This window comes from Scyliorhinus torazame, chromosome 2, assembly GCF_047496885.1.
Source record: "Scyliorhinus torazame isolate Kashiwa2021f chromosome 2, sScyTor2.1, whole genome shotgun sequence".
Lineage (NCBI taxonomy): Eukaryota > Metazoa > Chordata > Chondrichthyes > Carcharhiniformes > Scyliorhinidae > Scyliorhinus > Scyliorhinus torazame.
Genome location: NC_092708.1, coordinates 387,335,691 through 387,356,925, shown reverse-complemented (window position 1 = coordinate 387,356,925; position 21,235 = coordinate 387,335,691). Strand labels below are relative to the sequence as shown.

General features: G+C 49.8%; 1 protein-coding gene across 9 annotated transcripts in view; it reads right to left on the bottom strand.

Moving 5' to 3' along the window:
- Positions 1 to 17,322: 17,322 nt before the first annotated feature.
- Positions 17,323 to 21,235, bottom strand: part of tdp1 (tyrosyl-DNA phosphodiesterase 1) — a 132,896-nt gene continuing 128,983 nt past the window's right edge. For all 9 annotated transcript variants that reach the window (XM_072493853.1, XM_072493836.1, XM_072493899.1 and 6 more), the window contains one exon: positions 17,323 to 17,582. Coding sequence is in view for 7 of the 9 variants with exons in the window: in XM_072493836.1 (XP_072349937.1) it covers positions 17,346 to 17,582 (237 nt within the window). In the remaining 2 variants the exon portion in view is untranslated. The remainder of the gene's footprint in view (positions 17,583 to 21,235) is intronic.

Here is a 21,235-nt window from a genome sequence, read left to right as displayed (position 1 = left end):
CTGTAACTCACTCTCTGTAATTCACCCTCTGTAACTCTCCCTCTGTAACTCTCCCTCTGCAACTCTCCCTCTGTAACTCTCCCTCTGTAACTCACCCTCTGCAACTCACTCTCTTTAACTCTCACTCTGTAACTCTCCCTCTGTAACTCTCCCACTGTAACTCTCCCTCTGTAACTCTCCCTCTGCAACTCTACATCTGTAACTCACCCTCTGTAACTCACTCTCTGTAACTCTCCCTCTGTAACCCTCCCTCTGTAACTCTCCCTCAGTAACTCTCCCTCTGTAACTCTCCCTCTGTAACTCATCCTCTGTAACTCTCCCTCTGGAACTCTCCCTCTGTAACTCACTCTCTGTAATTCACCCTCTGTAACTTTCCTCTGTAACCCTCCCTCTGTAACTCATCCTCTGTAACTCTCCCTCTGGAACTCTCCCTCTGTAACTCACTCCCTGTAATTCACCCTCTGTAACTTCCCTCTGTAACTCCCCCTCTGTAACTCTGCCTCTGTAACTCTCCCTCTGCAACTCTCCCTCTGTAACTCTCCCTCTGTAACTCACCCTCTGTAACTCACTCTCTGTGATTCACCCTCTGTATCTTCCCTCTGCAACTCTCCCTCTGTAACTCTCCCTCTGTAACTCTCCCTCTGCAACTCTCCCTCTGTAACTCTCCCTCTGCAACTCACTCTCTGTAACTCTCACTCTGTAACTCTCCCTCTATAACTCTCCCTCTGTAACTCTCCCTCTGTAACTCTCCCTCTGTAACTCTGGCTCTGTAACTCTCGCTCTGTAACTCTGCCTCTGCAACTCTGCCTCTGCAACTCTCCCTCTGCAACTCTCCCTCTGTAGCTCTCACTCTGTAACTCACCGTCTGTAACTCACCCTCTGTAACTCTCCCTCTGTAACTCACTCTCTGTAATTCACCCTCTGTAACTTCCCTCTGTAACTCTCCCTCTGCAACTCTCCCTCTGTAACTCTCCCTCTGTAACTCACCCTCTGCAACTCACTCTCTGTAACTCTCACTCTGTAACTCTCCCTCTGTAACTCTCCCTCTGTAACTTTCCCTCTGTAACTCTCCCTCTGCAACTCTACATCTGTAACTCACCCTCTGTAACTCACTCTCTGTAACTCTCCCTCTGTAACCCTCCCTCTGTAACTCTCCCTCTGTAACTCTCCCTCTGTAACTCTCCCTCTGTAACTCATCCTCTGTAACTCTCCCTCTGGAACTCTCCCTCTGGAACTCACTCTCTGTAATTCACCCTCTGTAACTTCCCTCTGTAACCCTCCCTCTGTAACTCATCCTCTGTAACTCATCCTCTGTAACTCTCCCTCTGGAACTCTCCCTCTGCAACTCTCCCTCTGTAACTCTCCCTCTGTAACTCACCCTCTGTAACTCACTCTCTGTGATTCACCCTCTGTAACTTCCCTCTGTAACTCTCCCTCTGTAACTCTCCCTCTGTAACTCTCCCTCTGCAACTCTCCCTCTGTAACTCTCCCTCTGTAACTCACCCTCTGTAACTCTCCCTCTGCAACTCACTCTCTGTAACTCTCACTCTGTAACTCTCCCTCTATAACTCTCCCTCTGTAACTCTCCCTCTGTAACTCTCCCTCTGGAACTCTCCCTCTGTAACTCACTCCCTGTAATTCACCCTCTGTAACTTCCCTCTGTAACTCTCCCTCTGTAACTCTGCCTCTGTAACTCTCCCTCTGCAACTCTCCCTCTGTAACTCTCCCTCTGTAACTCACCCTCTGTAACTCACTCTCTGTGATTCACCCTCTGTATCTTCCCTCTGCAACTCTCCCTCTGTAACTCTCCCTCTGTAACTCTCCCTCTGCAACTCTCCCTCTGTAACTCTCCCTCTGCAACTCACTCTCTGTAACTCTCACTCTGTAACTCTCCCTCTATAACTCTCCCTCTGTAACTCTCCCTCTGTAACTCTCCCTCTGTAACTCTGGCTCTGTAACTCTCGCTCTGTAACTCTGCCTCTGCAACTCTGCCTCTGCAACTCTCCCTCTGCAACTCTCCCTCTGTAGCTCTCACTCTGTAACTCACCGTCTGTAACTCACCCTCTGTAACTCTCCCTCTGTAACTCACTCTCTGTAATTCACCCTCTGTAACTTCCGTCTGTAACTCTCCCTCTGCAACTCTCCCTCTGTAACTCTCCCTCTGTAACTCACCCTCTGCAACTCACTCTCTGTAACTCTCACTCTGTAACTCTCCCTCTGTAACTCTCCCTCTGTAACTTTCCCTCTGTAACTCTCCCTCTGCAACTCTACATCTGTAACTCACCCTCTGTAACTCACTCTCTGTAACTCTCCCTCTGTAACCCTCCCTCTGTAACTCTCCCTCTGTAACTCTCCCTCTGTAACTCTCCCTCTGTAACTCATCCTCTGTAACTCTCCCTCTGGAACTCTCCCTCTGGAACTCACTCTCTGTAATTCACCCTCTGTAACTTCCCTCTGTAACCCTCCCTCTGTAACTCATCCTCTGTAACTCATCCTCTGTAACTCTCCCTCTGGAACTCTCCCTCTGCAACTCTCCCTCTGTAACTCTCCCTCTGTAACTCACCCTCTGTAACTCACTCTCTGTGATTCACCCTCTGTAACTTCCCTCTGTAACTCTCCCTCTGTAACTCTCCCTCTGTAACTCTCCCTCTGCAACTCTCCCTCTGTAACTCTCCCTCTGTAACTCACCCTCTGTAACTCTCCCTCTGCAACTCACTCTCTGTAACTCTCACTCTGTAACTCTCCCTCTATAACTCTCCCTCTGTAACTCTCCCTCTGTAACTCTCCCTCTGTAACTCTGGCTCTGTAACTCTCGCTCTGTAACTCTGCCTCTGCAACTCTGCCTCTGCAACTCTCCCTCTGCAACTCTCCCTCTGTAGCTCTCCCTCTGTAACTCACCGTCTGTAACTCACCCTCTGTAACTCTCCCTCTGTAACTCACTCTCTGTAATTCACCCTCTGTAACTTCCCTCTGTAACTCTGCGTCTGTAACTCTCCCTCTGTAACTCTGCCTCTGTATCTCTCCCTCTGTAACTCTCCCCTGTAACTCTCCCTCTGTAATTCTCCCTCTGCAACTCTACCTCTGTAACTCACCCTCTGTAACTCACTCTCTGTAACTCTCCCTCTGTAACCCTCACTCTGTAACTCTCCCTCTGTAACTCTCCCTCTGTAACTCTCCCTCTGTAACTCTCCCTCTGTAACTCACTCTCTGTAACTCACCCTCTGTAACTCACCCTCTGTAACTCTCCCTCTGTAACTCACTCTCTGTAATTCACCCTCTGTAACTCACCCTATGTAACTCTCCCTCTGTAACTCTGCCTCTGTAACTCTCCCTCTGTAACTCACTCTCTGTAATTCACCCTCTGTAACTCTCCCTCTGTAACTCTCCCTCTGCAACTCTCCCTCTGTAACTCTCCCTCTGTAACTCACCCTCTGCAACTCACTCTCTGTAACTCTCACTCTGTAACTCTCCCTCTGTAACTCTCCCTCTGTAACTCCCCCTCTGTAACTCTCCCTCTGCAACTCTACATCTGTAACTCACCCTCTGTACCTCACTCTCTGTAACTCTCCCTCTGTAACTCTCCCTCTGTAACTCATCCTCTGAACTCTCCCTCTGGAACTCTCCCTCTGGAACTCACTCTCTGTAATTCACCCTCTGTAACTTCCCTCTGTAACCCTCCCTCTGTGACTCATCCTCTGTAACTCATCCTCTGTAACTCTCCCTCTGGAACTCTCCCTCTGCAACTCTCCCTCTGTAACTCTCCCTCTGTAACTCACCCTCTGTAACTCACTCTCTGTGATTCACCCTCTGTAACTTCCCTCTGTAACTCTCCCTCTGTAACTCTCCCTCTGTCACTCTCCCTCTGCAACTCTCCCTCTGTAACTCTCCCTCTGTAACTCACCCTCTGTAACTCTCCCTCTGCAACTCACTCTCTGTAACTCTCACTCTGTAACTCTCCCTCTATAACTCTCCCTCTGTAACTCTCCCTCTGTAACTCTGGCTCTGTAACTCTCGCTCTGTAACTCTGCCTCTGCAACTCTGCCTCTGCAACTCTCCCTCTGCAACTCTCCCTCTGTAGCTCTCCCTCTGTAACTCACCGTCTGTAACTCACCCTCTGTAACTCTCCCTCTGTAACTCACTCTCTGTAATTCATCCTCTGTAACTTCCCTCTGTAACTCTGCGTCTGTAACTCTCCCTCTGTAACTATGCCTCTGTATCTCTCCCTCTGTAACTCTCCCCTGTAACTCTCCCTCTGTAATTCTCCCTCTGCAACTCTACCTCTGTAACTCACCCTCTGTAACTCACTCTCTGTAACTCTCCCTCTGTAACCCTCACTCTGTAACTCTCCCTCTGTAACTCTCCCTCTGTAACTCTCCCTCTGTAACTCTCCCTCTGTAACTCACTCTCTGTAACTCACCCTCTGTAACTCACCCTCTGTAACTCTCCCTCTGTAACTCACTCTCTGTAATTCACCCTCTGTAACTCACCCTCTGTAACTCACTCTCTGTAACTCTCCCTCTGTAACCCTCCCTCTGTAACTCTCCCTCTGTAACTCTCCCTCTGTAACTCTCCCTCTGTAACTCATCCTCTGTAACTCTCCCTCTGGAACTCTCCCTCTGGAACTCACTCTCTGTAATTCACCCTCTGTAACTTCCCTCTGTAACCCTCCCTCTGTAACTCATCCTCTGTAACTCATCCTCTGTAACTCTCCCTCTGGAACTCTCCCTCTGCAACTCTCCCTCTGTAACTCTCCCTCTGTAACTCACCCTCTGTAACTCACTCTCTGTGATTCACCCTCTGTAACTTCCCTCTGTAACTCTCCCTCTGTAACTCTCCCTCTGTAACTCTCCCTCTGCAACTCTCCCTCTGTAACTCTCCCTCTGTAACTCACCCTCTGTAACTCTCCCTCTGCAACTCACTCTCTGTAACTCTCACTCTGTAACTCTCCCTCTATAACTCTCCCTCTGTAACTCTCCCTCTGTAACTCTCCCTCTGGAACTCTCCCTCTGTAACTCACTCCCTGTAATTCACCCTCTGTAACTTCCCTCTGTAACTCTCCCTCTGTAACTCTGCCTCTGTAACTCTCCCTCTGCAACTCTCCCTCTGTAACTCTCCCTCTGTAACTCACCCTCTGTAACTCACTCTCTGTGATTCACCCTCTGTATCTTCCCTCTGCAACTCTCCCTCTGTAACTCTCCCTCTGTAACTCTCCCTCTGCAACTCTCCCTCTGTAACTCTCCCTCTGCAACTCACTCTCTGTAACTCTCACTCTGTAACTCTCCCTCTATAACTCTCCCTCTGTAACTCTCCCTCTGTAACTCTCCCTCTGTAACTCTGGCTCTGTAACTCTCGCTCTGTAACTCTGCCTCTGCAACTCTGCCTCTGCAACTCTCCCTCTGCAACTCTCCCTCTGTAGCTCTCACTCTGTAACTCACCGTCTGTAACTCACCCTCTGTAACTCTCCCTCTGTAACTCACTCTCTGTAATTCACCCTCTGTAACTTCCGTCTGTAACTCTCCCTCTGCAACTCTCCCTCTGTAACTCTCCCTCTGTAACTCACCCTCTGCAACTCACTCTCTGTAACTCTCACTCTGTAACTCTCCCTCTGTAACTCTCCCTCTGTAACTTTCCCTCTGTAACTCTCCCTCTGCAACTCTACATCTGTAACTCACCCTCTGTAACTCACTCTCTGTAACTCTCCCTCTGTAACCCTCCCTCTGTAACTCTCCCTCTGTAACTCTCCCTCTGTAACTCTCCCTCTGTAACTCATCCTCTGTAACTCTCCCTCTGGAACTCTCCCTCTGGAACTCACTCTCTGTAATTCACCCTCTGTAACTTCCCTCTGTAACCCTCCCTCTGTAACTCATCCTCTGTAACTCATCCTCTGTAACTCTCCCTCTGGAACTCTCCCTCTGCAACTCTCCCTCTGTAACTCTCCCTCTGTAACTCACCCTCTGTAACTCACTCTCTGTGATTCACCCTCTGTAACTTCCCTCTGTAACTCTCCCTCTGTAACTCTCCCTCTGTAACTCTCCCTCTGCAACTCTCCCTCTGTAACTCTCCCTCTGTAACTCACCCTCTGTAACTCTCCCTCTGCAACTCACTCTCTGTAACTCTCACTCTGTAACTCTCCCTCTATAACTCTCCCTCTGTAACTCTCCCTCTGTAACTCTCCCTCTGTAACTCTGGCTCTGTAACTCTCGCTCTGTAACTCTGCCTCTGCAACTCTGCCTCTGCAACTCTCCCTCTGCAACTCTCCCTCTGTAGCTCTCCCTCTGTAACTCACCGTCTGTAACTCACCCTCTGTAACTCTCCCTCTGTAACTCACTCTCTGTAATTCACCCTCTGTAACTTCCCTCTGTAACTCTGCGTCTGTAACTCTCCCTCTGTAACTCTGCCTCTGTATCTCTCCCTCTGTAACTCTCCCCTGTAACTCTCCCTCTGTAATTCTCCCTCTGCAACTCTACCTCTGTAACTCACCCTCTGTAACTCACTCTCTGTAACTCTCCCTCTGTAACCCTCACTCTGTAACTCTCCCTCTGTAACTCTCCCTCTGTAACTCTCCCTCTGTAACTCTCCCTCTGTAACTCACTCTCTGTAACTCACCCTCTGTAACTCACCCTCTGTAACTCTCCCTCTGTAACTCACTCTCTGTAATTCACCCTCTGTAACTCACCCTATGTAACTCTCCCTCTGTAACTCTGCCTCTGTAACTCTCCCTCTGTAACTCACTCTCTGTAATTCACCCTCTGTAACTCTCCCTCTGTAACTCTCCCTCTGCAACTCTCCCTCTGTAACTCTCCCTCTGTAACTCACCCTCTGCAACTCACTCTCTGTAACTCTCACTCTGTAACTCTCCCTCTGTAACTCTCCCTCTGTAACTCCCCCTCTGTAACTCTCCCTCTGCAACTCTACATCTGTAACTCACCCTCTGTACCTCACTCTCTGTAACTCTCCCTCTGTAACTCTCCCTCTGTAACTCATCCTCTGAACTCTCCCTCTGGAACTCTCCCTCTGGAACTCACTCTCTGTAATTCACCCTCTGTAACTTCCCTCTGTAACCCTCCCTCTGTGACTCATCCTCTGTAACTCATCCTCTGTAACTCTCCCTCTGGAACTCTCCCTCTGCAACTCTCCCTCTGTAACTCTCCCTCTGTAACTCACCCTCTGTAACTCACTCTCTGTGATTCACCCTCTGTAACTTCCCTCTGTAACTCTCCCTCTGTAACTCTCCCTCTGTCACTCTCCCTCTGCAACTCTCCCTCTGTAACTCTCCCTCTGTAACTCACCCTCTGTAACTCTCCCTCTGCAACTCACTCTCTGTAACTCTCACTCTGTAACTCTCCCTCTATAACTCTCCCTCTGTAACTCTCCCTCTGTAACTCTGGCTCTGTAACTCTCGCTCTGTAACTCTGCCTCTGCAACTCTGCCTCTGCAACTCTCCCTCTGCAACTCTCCCTCTGTAGCTCTCCCTCTGTAACTCACCGTCTGTAACTCACCCTCTGTAACTCTCCCTCTGTAACTCACTCTCTGTAATTCATCCTCTGTAACTTCCCTCTGTAACTCTGCGTCTGTAACTCTCCCTCTGTAACTATGCCTCTGTATCTCTCCCTCTGTAACTCTCCCCTGTAACTCTCCCTCTGTAATTCTCCCTCTGCAACTCTACCTCTGTAACTCACCCTCTGTAACTCACTCTCTGTAACTCTCCCTCTGTAACCCTCACTCTGTAACTCTCCCTCTGTAACTCTCCCTCTGTAACTCTCCCTCTGTAACTCTCCCTCTGTAACTCACTCTCTGTAACTCACCCTCTGTAACTCACCCTCTGTAACTCTCCCTCTGTAACTCACTCTCTGTAATTCACCCTCTGTAACTCACCCTATGTAACTCTCCCTCTGTAACTCTGCCTCTGTAACTCTCCCTCTGTAACTCACTCTCTGTAATTCACCCTCTGTAACTCTCCCTCTGTAACTCTCCCTCTGCAACTCTCCCTCTGTAACTCTCCCTCTGTAACTCACCCTCTGCAACTCACTCTCTGTAACTCTCACTCTGTAACTCTCCCTCTGTAACTCTCCCTCTGTAACTCCCCCTCTGTAACTCTCCCTCTGCAACTCTACATCTGTAACTCACCCTCTGTACCTCACTCTCTGTAACTCTCCCTCTGTAACCCTCCCTCTGTAACTCATCCTCTGAACTCTCCCTCTGGAACTCTCCCTCTGTAACTCACTCTCTGTAATTCACCCTCTGTAACTTCCCTCTGTAACTCTCCCTCTGTAACTCTCCCTCTGTAACTCTGCCTCTGTAACTCTCCCTCTGTATCTCTCCCTCTGCAAGTCTCCCTCTGCAACTCTCCCTCTGTAACTCTTCCTCTGTAACTCACGCTCAGTGCTGGGATATTCATGGTGCACTGTGCTGGGATATTCATGCTGCTCTGTGCTGGGATATTCATGCTGCTCTGTGCTGGGATATTCATGCTGCTCCTTGCTGGGATATTGATGCTGCTCTGTGCTGGGATATTCATGCTGCTCTGTGCTGGGATATTGATGCTGCTCTGTGCTGGGATATTAATGCTGCTCTGTGCTGGGATATTCATGCTGCTCTGTGCTGGGATATTCATGGTGCACTGTGCTGGGATATTCATGGTGCTCTGTGCTGGGATATTCATGCTGCTCTGTGCTGGGATATTCATGGTGCACTGTGCTGGGATATTCATGCTACTCTGTGCTGGGATATTCATGCTGCTCTGTGCTAGGATATTCATGCTGCTCTGTGCTGGGATATTCATGGTGCTCTGTGCTGAGATAGTCATGCTGCTCTGTGCTGGCGTATTCATGCTGCTCTGTGCTGGGATATTCATGCTGCTCTGTGCTGGGGTATTCATGCTGCTCTGTGCTGGGATATTCATGCTGCTCTGTGCTGGGATATTCATGGTGCACTGTGCTGGGATATTCATGGTGCTCTGTGCTGGGATATTCATGCTGCTCTGTGCTGGGGTATTCATGGTGCACTGTGCTGGGATATTCATGCTGCTCTGTGCTGGGATATTCATGCTGCTCTGTGCTGGGGTATTCATGCTGCTCTGTGCTGGGATATTCATGCTGCTCTGTGCTGAGATATTCATGCTGCTCTGCGCTGGGGTATTCATGCTGCTCTGTGCTCGGATATTCATGCTGCTCTCTGCTGGGATATTCATGCTGCCCTGTGCTGGGATATTCATGCTGCTCTGTGCTGGGATATTCATGCTGCTCTGTGCTGGGATATTCATGCTGCTCTGTGCTGGGGTATTCATGCTGCTCTGTGCTGGGATATTCATGCTGCTCTGTGCTGGGATATTCATGCTCCTCTGTGCTGGGATATTCATGCTGCTCTGTGCTGGGATATTCATGCTGCCCTGTGCTGGGATATTCATGCTGCTCTGTGCTGGGATATTCATGCTGCTCTGTGCTGGGATATTCATGCTGCCCTGTGCTGGGATATTCATGCTGCTCTGTGCTGGGATATTCATGCTGCTCTGTGCTTGTGTATTCATGCTGCTCTGTGCTGGGATATTCATGCTGCTCTGTGCTGGGATATTCATGCTGCCCTGTGCTGGGATATTCATGCTGCTCTGTGCTGGGATATTCATGCTGCTCTGTGCTTGTGTATTCATGCTGCTCTGTGCTGGGATATTCATGCTGCTCTGTGCTGGGATATTCATGCTGCCCTGTGCTGGGATATTCATGCTGCTCTGTGCTGGGATATTCATGCTGCTCTGTGCTGGGATATTCATGCTGCTCTGTGCTTGGGTAGTCATGCTGCTCTGTGCTGGGATATTCATGCTGCTCTGTGCTGGGATATTCATGCTGCTCTGTGCTGGGATATTCATGCTGCTCTGTGCTGGGATATTCATGCTGCTCTGTGCTGGGATATTCATGCTGCTCTGTGCTGGGATATTCATGCTGCCCTGTGCTGGGATATTCATGCTGCTCTGTGCTGGGATATTCATGATGCTCTGTGCTGGGATATTCATGCTGCTCTGTGCTTGGGTATTCATGCTGCTCTGTGCTGGGATATTCATGCTGCTCTGTGCTGGGATATTCATGCTGCTCTGTGCTGGGATATTCATGCTGCTCTGTGCTGGGATATTCATGCTGCCCTGTGCTGGGATATTCATGCTGCTCTGTGCAGGGATATTCATGCTGCTCTGTGCTGGGATATTCATAGTGCTCTGTGCTGGGATATTCATGCTGCTCTGTGCTGGGATATTCATGCTGCTCTGTGCTGGAATATTCATGGTGCTCTGTGCTGGGGTATTCATGCTGCTCTGTGCTGGGGTATTCATGCTGCTCTGTGCTAGGATATTCATGCTGCTCTGTGCTGGGATATTCATGCTACTCTGTGCTGGGATATTCATGCTGCTCTGTGCTGGGATATTCATGCTGCTCTGTGCTGGGATATTCATGCTGCTCTGTGCTGGGATATTCATGCTGCTCTGTGCTGGGGTATTCATGCTGCTCTGTGCTGGGGTATTCATGGTGCATTGTGCTGGGATATTCATGCTGCTCTGTGCTGGCGTATTCATGCTGCTCTGTGCTGGGATATTCATGCTACTCTGTGCTGGGATATTCATGCTGCTCTGTGCTGGGATATTCATGCTGCTCTGTGCTGGGATATTCATGCTGCTCTGTGCTGGGATATTCATGCTGCTCTGTGCTGGGATATTCATGCTGCTCTGTGCTGGGATATTCATGCTGCTCTGTGCTGGGATATTCATGCTGCTCTGTGCTGGGATATTCATGCTGCTCTGTGCTGGGATATTCATGCTGCTCTGTGCTGGGATATTCATGCTGCTCTGTGCTGGGATATTCATGCTGCTCTGTGCTGGGATATTCATGCTGCTCTCTGCTGGGGTATTCATGCTGCTGTCTCCGGATCTCTCCGTCTCAGACCCAGTGCATCCTCCTGATTTCTTTCACTGGGGGGTGTAGATGGAAGGAAGGCGGCGACACACAGTGTGTCCGTCTTTCTGTGCTGGGTTTGGGATTGAAGCTCTGGACTCTCAGACTGGGAGAGCTGGGAGGGAAACAGGGTTCATTCACTGACAGCTCCCCCAGCTCCAAGATGCTGCTCCGTCTCTCGGTAAATGCTTCTTTTCTGCGTTCCCGGCTTGTGTTGTTGAGACAAACTCTCCCCAGGGATAGAGCCTCTCCTCTCCCCATTCTTTTTTTAATTTTAATTTTTTAATAATTTTTTAAATTCTCCTTTTTCACATTTTCTCCCACATGTACACCCATCAACAATAAACAATAATCAGCAAGATATGTCAGTCCCCATAATAACGATCCCATCCGCCCACCAACCCCCAAACCTCAGCCCGCATGTTTACATAAACAAATGACAAAAAGGAATCAGGGATTACCCGTAGTCCCCCTTAATCTTACACAGCTCCCCCCCCGCCCCACTCCCCCTCCCCCCCCACCCAACGCCGTCCAGCCTCTGAGAGAGTACCGTACATGATACCCCAGAGTTGTACCCCCCCTCCCCCCAAGTCTCCAGCTCCTCCCGTCCACTGCCTCTTGTAAAACTCCTCCTCCCAATCTCGGTTCCTTCCCCCCAACTTTCCACCCCGGCTAGACCACTCGGACCCTGTTCTGCCAGGCTCCGATGGCCGCAGCCCCTCCCCCCACCTCACTCCCGTTCACTGGCCGGCTTAAACCGGCCAGCGTGGAGGCCACCGCCCGGGTCCCTCTCCCCCTTGCCCGGCCCTAGGAAAGCCCAAAGATCCCCTTTTAGCACACACACCCCGCATATCCACCTACACCCCAAAGAACCCTCATTCGAGTGAAAGTCCCGTCCCTTCCCTTGTCCAAATATATACCACATTGGCTCCTTTAGTCTCTACACCCGCGCGCAGTGATACAAAAAAGAAGAAAATACAGTCATGAGGTTACATCGGCACACGGCCATTCCTCAATTTCTCAGTTCTGCCACAGTCCTTCTACCTTCGCAAACTCCTCCGCTGCTTCCGCCGTTCCAAAATAAAAGTCCCTGAGCTTATAATTCACCCTCCGCTTCGCTGGATATACAATGCCGCACCGCACCTTGCTAATGTACAGTGCCCTCTTCACCCGGTTGAAGGCAGCCCGCCTCCTCGCCAGCTCCACCGTAAAGTCCTGATATACACGTATACCAGCTCCAGCCCACTGCACCACCCGCTTCTGCTTGGCCCAGCTCAGGACCTTCTCCTTCACACTGTACCTACGGAAGCACAGAGTCACTGCCCTTGGCGGCTCACTCGCCTTTGGTACAGGCCTCCACGACCGATGAGCCCGATCCAGTTCATATCGGGAGGGATCCTCCCCCTCCCCCAATAGTTTTGCCAGCATCGCGGCAAAATACTCAGTCGGCTTCAGTCCTTCAACTCCTTCGGGCAGTCCCACGATCCTCAAATTCTGTCGCCTGGATCTGTTTTCCAGATCTTCCATTTTTCCTCGCAAATCCTTGTTAGTGTCCATCACCTGCCGCATCTCCTTCCCCATCGAGGCAAGTTGATCACCGTGCTGCAATAACGTCTCCTCCACTTCCTTCAGCGCCTCCCCTTGCTCCCGCACCTCCGCCACTGCGCTCGCCATCGCCGTCATCACCGGGGAAACCGCCTCCTCCACCAGCACACTCAAAACCTCCCTCATCTCCTTCCTCACCGTCTCCATGCATTTCGCAATCTGCGCCAACTGCTTTTCGAATTCCGCAGCCATCACCGTAGTTATTTCTTCAGCTGTAAGCAATGTGGCCTTCCCTGGTGCTCCAGCCTCCATTTTCCTTGGCGACCCCGCGGTGACCTTTCCACTCCCCAATGGACTTTCAGCCGCTTTTTTTCACGGCCGTTGTTTTGCTGATTTTTGACATCCTTCTTCTCAGTGCACTGTCTCCCGACTTTTACTGCCGTCGCTGGCCCTAGGACCGGCCGTTACTCCCCGACAATGCCGTTCCCGAACGGGAGCCCTCCAACGCGCGGCTGCCTCCCGCCCGCCGTCACCGGAAGTCCTCCTCTCCCCCTTCTCTCTACACCTGACTCCATCCGCACGGATAGGCGAATGCAAGGCACACTCTCCTTCTCTCCCACACTCCCTCTCTCCCTCCCTCCCACTTTCTCCCTCCCTGCTTCATTCTCTCTCACTCCATCTCCCTCTGCTCCTTCTCTCACTCCACCCTCCTTCTTCACCCTCCCTCTCTCACCATCTCTCTCCATCTCAGTCAACCTCCCTCTGCTCCCTCTCTCCACTCTTCCTCTCTCACTCCATCTCGCCTCCCTCTCATTCTACCTCTCCTTTCCCCTCCCTCACTCCTTCTCCCTCAATCTCTCACTCTACCTCTTTCTCCTTCCCTCCCACACTCCCCATCTGTCTCTCCCACTCCCTCCCATTCCACCTCCCTCCTTCACCCTGCCTCTCGCCCTCTGTCATTCCACTTCTCCTCCCTCCTTCACCCTCCCTCTCTCACTCTACCTCTCCTTCTGCCTCCCTCTTGCTCTTCGTCTCTCTCCTTCTCCCTCCCTCTCTCCCTTCATTTGGTTTCGTGGAACTGGACATATAAAGTTGGGACATTAATAATTATGCAAACAGCTTCATTATCTTCAATAATCAGGCATGTTATGTCAATCTTTGGGTGAGAATTGTTAGTTGACGTTTTTAATTTGTTAAATTGAATATAAAACCTGCAATGTTGTGGCTTTGACAGGTGGGGGATGATAAACATTAAATGTTATTTCAAACCAGAATCCGGGACTAAATTATACTCCTGTAACCCATCTAAATGTTTCCCAACAACAATATCAGCTCCAGAGAAATAAATCCACTATCCCGACACCATCCTGGACAAAGCAGTCCGCTTGATTTCTCCCCCTTCCACAAACATTCAAACCCTCCACCACCGATGAACAGTGGCAGCCGTGTGCACCATCTACAAGATGCACTGCAGCAACTCACCAAGGTTCCTTAGCCAGCACCTTCCAAACCCACGACCACTACCACCTAGAAGGACAAGAGCAGCAGATACCTGGGAACATCCCCCCCCCCCCAACCTGGAGGCTTCCGTCCAAGTCACTCACCACCCCAACTAATAATAATATTTATTGGTGTCACAAGTCGGCTTATATTAACACTGCAATGAAGTTACTGTGAAATTCCCCTGGTCGCCACACACCAGCGCCTGTTCGAGTACACTGAGGGAGAATTCAGAATACAATTCACCTAATAGCACGTCTTTCGGGACCTGTGGGAGGAAACCGGAGCACCCAGAGGAAACCCACGCAGACACGGGGCGAACGTGCAGACTCCGCACAGACAGTGACCCAAGCCGGGAATCGAACCTGGGACCGTGTCGCTGTGAAGCAACAGTGCTAACCACTGTGCTACTGTGCCGCCCTAAATATATCACTATTCCTTTGCTGTTCTTGGGTCAAAGTCCTGGACTCCCTCCCTAACAGCACTGTGGGCGTATCTACAGCACATGGAGTGCAGCAACTCACCATCACCTTGTCAAGGGCAATTAGGGATGGGCAATAAATGCTGGTCTGGTCAGTGACGGCCACATCCCATAAATGAATTTTTTTAAAAAGCATTACCTTTATACCTCACTCCTGTCAACCCCTTACTTTACCTCCCTCTTCATATCTCCTTCCACCCACTCTCCTCTCTCACTTCTCCGCTCTTTTCTCCCTCTCTCTATCCCCCAGCCTCTCCCTTTCCTGCCACGCCTCTTCCCTAACCACCTCTCCCTCCTGAACCCTGAACCCCTCACATACTCCCTTTCCTTCCCCTACTCTAAATTGCTCTCCCTCTCTTGTATCTCTCCCTTCAGGCCTCATCTGTTCCCCCTCCTCTCTCTCTCTTTCCCTCTCCCTCTGTTGGAATGGGTATAGCTTCTTGTTGTAAGTTACTGTCGGTCAAGAAACTCTGTCCCCGATGATGTGAAAAGGTGGCCATCGCAGAGGTCAAGGGGCAGAAATGGGAGCAATGTCTTAAACCCCCCCCCCCCAGTTAAGGGCGCTGATTTAAAGACCGCCCGGGGAGCAGTTAAAATATACGGGAGGTTGCACAGAATGAGGCGAGATAAATGGGACACAGGTTGGTAACTAAGTGTAAATCTGGCAGGCGTTTTGTCAGTCTGTTGTTGCTCGGGTTTGTATCTAGCGATAGGAATCTAAAAGGCTTATCATGCTTCAGCAGCTTCACTGGGTGAGCAAGTTAATAGACTTTTACTTATTAATTCTCAGCACATGGGCATCACTGGTATATATTGCCCATCGCTAATTACCCTGGAGAAGGTTTTGGATCTTCTTCTGAACTGCTGCAGTCCCCGAGGTGTAGGTACACCCACTGTGCTGTTAGGAAGAGTTCCAGGATTTTGACCCAGTGACAGTGAAGGAGTGGCAATTTATTTCCAAGTCGGGGTGGTGAGTGGCTCGGAGGGGAACGTCCAGGTGGTGGGGTTCCCAGGTATCTGCTGCCCTCGTCTCCCCAGATGGTAGCGGCCGTTAGGTGGAAGGTGCCGATTAGTCTTTGTCAGCTGCTGCTGTAGCAGCTTGTCCATGGAACAGCCATGGTTCATGGCGCAGACCTTCCCATGCCTCCCCTTCAGCCCCTCCACACCCACAATGCTGTACATGATGTACGTTCCCCCCCAGTGAGTGTGTGGCCTCTGAGTGATCACAGAATCCCTACAGTGCTGAAAGAGGCCATTCAGCCCATAACGTCTGCACCGATCTCTGAAACAGCATCCTACCTAGGCTCCGTAACCCCACCTACACTATGGAGCAATTTAGCACAGCCGATCCACCTATTCCACACATCTTTGGACTGTGGGAGGAAACCGAAGCACCCGGAGGAAACCCACGCAGACACTGGGAGAACGTGCAGACTCCACACAGACAGTGACCCAAGCCGGGAATCGAACCCAGGACCCTGGAGCTGTGAGGCAGCAGTGCTAACCACTGTGCCACCGTGCTGACTGGGGAAGTGTCTGGACTGTGATACACAAGAGGCTGGATTCTCCGCCGGTGGGAACCTCCGCGTCGCCGGCAGGACTCTCGCCCACGGACTTCCCCATTGGCCGGCTGCCGAGAAGGAGGTTCCCACAGCCGGCGGGGGTGTGCCGCACCAGAAATCGGGTGTGGCGGGACGGAGAACCCTGCCCAAGGTGTAGTCGCTGTGTGGGCCAGGGGGTATTTCCATGTCCACCATTCTCCATAAACCTGACCTGTGTTTGCCTGATGTGATAAAGCTGGTCTGATTAGTCAGTGCGTGGATGACACCAAGGTTGGTGGAGCGGCAGATAGTGTTGAGGATCGTCAGGGGATACAGCAGGACATAGATAGGTTGGAGACTTGGGCAGAGAAATGGCAAATGGAGTTTAATCCAGACAAATGTGAGGTAATGCATTTTGGTAGTTTTAACATAGAGGGGAAATATACAGTAAATTGCAAAGCTCTTAAGAATAGAAGGTCAGAGAGATCTGGGGGTGCAGGTCCACAGATCATTGAAAGTAGCAACACAAGTGGACAAGGTAGTCAAGAAAGCATATTGAATGCCTGCCTTTATTGGACAGGGCATCAGGTATAAAAACTGGCCAGTCATGCTCCAGTTGTATAGAACCTTAGTAAGGCCGCACTTGGAATATTACGCACAATTCTGGTCGCCACACCACCAGAAGGTTGTGGAGGCTTTGGAGAGGGTGCAGAGGAGATTTACCAGGATGTTGCCTGGTCTGGAGGGTGTTAGCAATGTGGAGAGGCTGAATAGACTCTGGCTGTTTCATTAGAACGACAGAGGTTGAGGGGTGACTGATAGAGGTCTACAAGATTATGAGGGGCCTGGAGGGTGGATGAGCAGTCAGTCTTTCCCAGGGTGGAGGGGTCAGTCACTAGGGGGCATCGGTTTAAGGTCCGTGGGGCAAAGTTTAGAGGAGATGTGCGAGGCAGGTTTTTTACACAGAGGGTGGTGAGTGCCTGGAATGCGTTGCCAGGAGTGGTTGTGACAGCAGATACATTAATGGCGTTCAAAAGGCATCTTGACAAACACCTGGATGGGATGGGTGTAGAGGGATACGGCACGAGGAAGTGCTGAAGGTTTTGGCCAAGGTTGGTATCCTGACTGGTGCAGGCTTGGAGGGCCGAAGGGCTTTTTTTCTGTGCTCTATTATTCTTTGACAGCCGAACAGGATTGCATTCTCTGGCCTGACGTTGAGGAACACAAAAGCTCTCCGCGAACGTTTTATAAAAACCCTCTTACAGAAAGAACGCACTGTCAGCAACACGAGGAAAAGAAAAACGGCTCTGGAAAACGGAGATGTACGAACTTGAGTCACAAACTTTATTCTGCAAAAAAAACACAATTATGGCCTACATTAGAAACACTAGGTGCTGAAATACTCAGCAGGTCAGAGTATGAACTGCACGTCCGATATAGAAATCCAGTTCGTTCAGTCCTTCCCTCTGGGAAACATTTGATAAACACGGCACAAAGGAGCCAGAAGTTAGGAAGGGGCCCAAACATTTCCATTGGTGTCAGGGGCATGAAGGTATGGAATGTTCCAGATCCATGGTCGATCTATAAGAGAGAAAGAGAGACAACAGATGAACTGTAGGTGTGTACGACGGCAGGGAGAGACCTTAATGCAGGTCACAACAGTCGGTGAAAAGATTCAATCTACCATTCCCCGACTCATGTTACACTCATCACTTAAAAACTAAAGTACAATTACTGCTGGAAAACCGGAAATAAAAGCAGCGAACGTTGGAAAGGCACAGCTGGTGTGGGGAGGGGAAATGTAAGAGTTAACGTTTGAGGTCGGTGACCTTTGGCTAAAACTGGAAAAGGTTAGAGGTTTAAGCGCTTATAAACAGTGAAAAAGGGAGAGGTAGAGCATATGGCAAGTCTGTGATAGGGTGGAGAGCAGGAGGGATGGCGGTATGAGGCAAAAAAGGGATGGTAAAGGAGCAAGTAAAGAAGCGGAAGATGTGTCTCGAGGAGGTGTGAATGACACTAGAAGAATCATCACCAACAGCAGTCCTAAAATATGAAGCATTTGGTGTGAATGAAAGTTTTTGAAATCAATTGGCTCTGTGATCGGCCTGAAACGTTAACTTTCCTTCTCTCCCACAGATGCTACTTGGCCTGCTGAGTATTTTCAGCATTTTTTCTGTTTTTATTACACTTGGCACTTGTTTGATTGACAGCAGAATCCAATCTCTGGGTCGCTAATCAATGAGCTGGAGCGTCTGAACTAATGTTTGAAGATCAGGATTTAAGATGGCCACTAGGGTGCAGTACTGAGGCCATTGCTACATTGTCAGCGGCGCAGTGCCAACTGTGGTGCAGTGGGTACGTTCGCGCTTCAGTCATAGCCTTGGGCACATAATCCAGGAAGTGCTGCACTGTCAGAGGCTGTCTTTCAGATCGGGCATATGCTTTCTTGGGATGTAAAAGATCTAGTGGCACTACTTTTGAAGCGCAGCACAGAAGAATTCTCCCTGGTCTTCTGGTCAATACTTATCCCTCAAATAACCTCACTAAAAATGATCGTTCGATCATTTAAATCATTGCTGTTTGCGGGATATTAGAATCATAGATTGCCTACTGTGCAGGAAGAGGCCATTGGGCCCATTGAGTCTGCACCAACGCTTTCGAAAGACCACCCTCCCCTAGGCCCAAAAGCCTGAATTGGGGCCAGGTTTGATTCCCCAGAGCTGGAGTCAACGAACTCAAAGTGCAGAAATAAAACGCGAAACAGAAGAGATTGAGGGTTCTTGGTCCAGCAAAGTGGCAGCACAAAGCAAACTGCACAAAAATAATCGATTCCCACTGAACAGCTTCTGCTATTGTGGGTGAAAATGGGAATTTGTGCATACAAACGGGTAATTGTGAATGATCTGTTGCTATGAGAATTAGAACGTATTGTAATGAAGATGGAAGAATAACAATTTTCTCAAACACATTTATCAGCGTGTTTGTCTACAGCAAGGCGGACATTCCCACCCACTCTCAACAACCTATTTTAACACGCTTATACAAAAAAAAAAGTATTTATAAACTAGATCTGAAGGCGAGCGAGGAAACGTGTTCACACACATTGCAACAGACCCAGCATCAAACCGATCAGCAAGCAACAGTTTGAGGCAACTCGTGGACCGAGAAGAGGAATGGAATGGAAAACGCCCAAGATCCTGCAAACAAAAGCCAGCAATCAGGCCAGGGGCCCTCCTCTACCTAAAGAAACAGAAAGGCTAGAGAAAAATAAAGATCACTGCATCCTGCTCCTTCCTCCTTTTAAGATGTCACTTAAAACGCAACCCATTTTTGGGTCACCTGACCTAATATTGCCTTAAGGTGGCCAAATTCTATCTGATAACAAGAGCGCTTTGGGGCATTTCACTGTGTTAAACACTCTTTACATCGAGAATGAGGGACTTGCCGTGTTATGGGCAGAAAGCGGGGTGTTGGACTAAGCAAGGCAGCACAGTGGTTAGCACTGTTGCTTCACAGCGCCAGGGTCCCAGGTTCGATTTCCGGCTTGGGTCACTGTCTGTGCGGAGTCTCCATGTTCCCCCCGTGCCTGCGTGGGTTTCATCCGGGTGCTCCAGTTCCCTCCCACAAGTCCCGAAAGACGTGCTGTAGGTAATTTGGACATTCTGAATTCTCCCTCTCTGTGCCCGAACAGGCGCCGGAATGTGGCGACTAGCGGCTTTTCGCAGTGACTTCATTGCAGTGTTAATCCTCTACCAATCAACTTTATATCTATGCTCGTGAGTCACTGACCTCTCTGCCAAGGTAAATAGGCCCCTCCCATCCATCTATCCAGGCCCCTCACATTTTGTCCATCTCAATGAAACTTCCCCTCAGCCTCCTCTGTTCCAAGATGAACCAACCTCAGCCTGTCCAGTCGCTCCTCATAGCTTCAATTTTACAAGTCCTGGGTGGTAACATCCTCATACACCTCCTCTGAACCCTCTCTAATGCAACGACAAGCTCTCACATTCTATGCCTTGGCTAATAAATGAAAGGATTCCAGATGCTTTCTGAACCAGTTTTTCAACCTGCCCTGCTACTCTTTATAGAGTAGCCATTCACTCCCAGCGTCCCTCACTTCCTCGACAGCGCTCAGTGAATTCTCATGTAATGTGTAACCCTTTACGAAAGGAAAAGAAAATGAAAATCGCTTATTGTCACAAGTAGGCTCCAATGAACTTACTGTGAAAAGCCCCTAGTCGCCACATTCTGGCACCTGTTCGGGGAGGCTGGTATGGGAATTGAACCGTGCTGCTGGCCTGCCTTGGTCTGCTTTAAAAGCCAGCGATTTAGCCCAGTGAGCTAAACCAGCCCCAGTACCTTTACCTTGTTTAACCTCCCCAAATGCATGACCTCTCACTTCTCTGGGTTTGAATTCAATAATAATAATCTTTATTTTCACAAGTAGACTTACATTAACACTGCAATGAAGTTACTGCGAAAATCCCCTAGTCACCCACATTCCGGCGCCTGTTCGGGTACACTGAGGGAGAATTCAGAATTTCCAATTCACCTACACTTCTTTCGGGTCTTGTGGGAGGAAACGGGAGCAGCCGGAGGAAACCCACGCAGACACGGGGCGAACGTGCAGACTCCGCACAGACAGTGACCCAAGCCGGGAATCGAACCTGGGTCCCTGGCGCTGTGAAGCAACAGTGCTAATCACTGCGCTACCGTGCCGACAACGGCATTTGCCATTTTCCTGCCCACCTGACCAGAGTTTTGTGTAGACTTGTTCAAAATCTGTTCAGGTATTGACACCACAGACCTACAGTAAAAAAAAAACTATTGCCTTGATAAATCTGTTTGGTATTTCAGTCTGCTAGAGAGTTGGATATTAATGGAACTCTAACCTGATGTGGGTGAGAGACTGAAATCTGAAACATTGATCCAGAGACACAAATTGGACGTGGTTATGGTTTAAAAAAAGGAGCTCCTTTATAGTCTCACATTGAGTGTTGTGTAAAATACCTTGAGGTTTTGATAGGAACAGATATTGTTTTCACTGACAGGTGGGCCGATAATCAGAGGGCATCGATTTAATCAGCCGGTGGGAAAAATCTGCAGATTTCCATCCTGTACAGAGCTGTGGTGATTGGGGGGCTGCTGTCTGAATGGGAAGTGGAAGCAGGTCGACTCACAGCACGGTAGTTAGCACTGCTGCCTCACAGCACCAGGGACCCAGGTTCAATTCT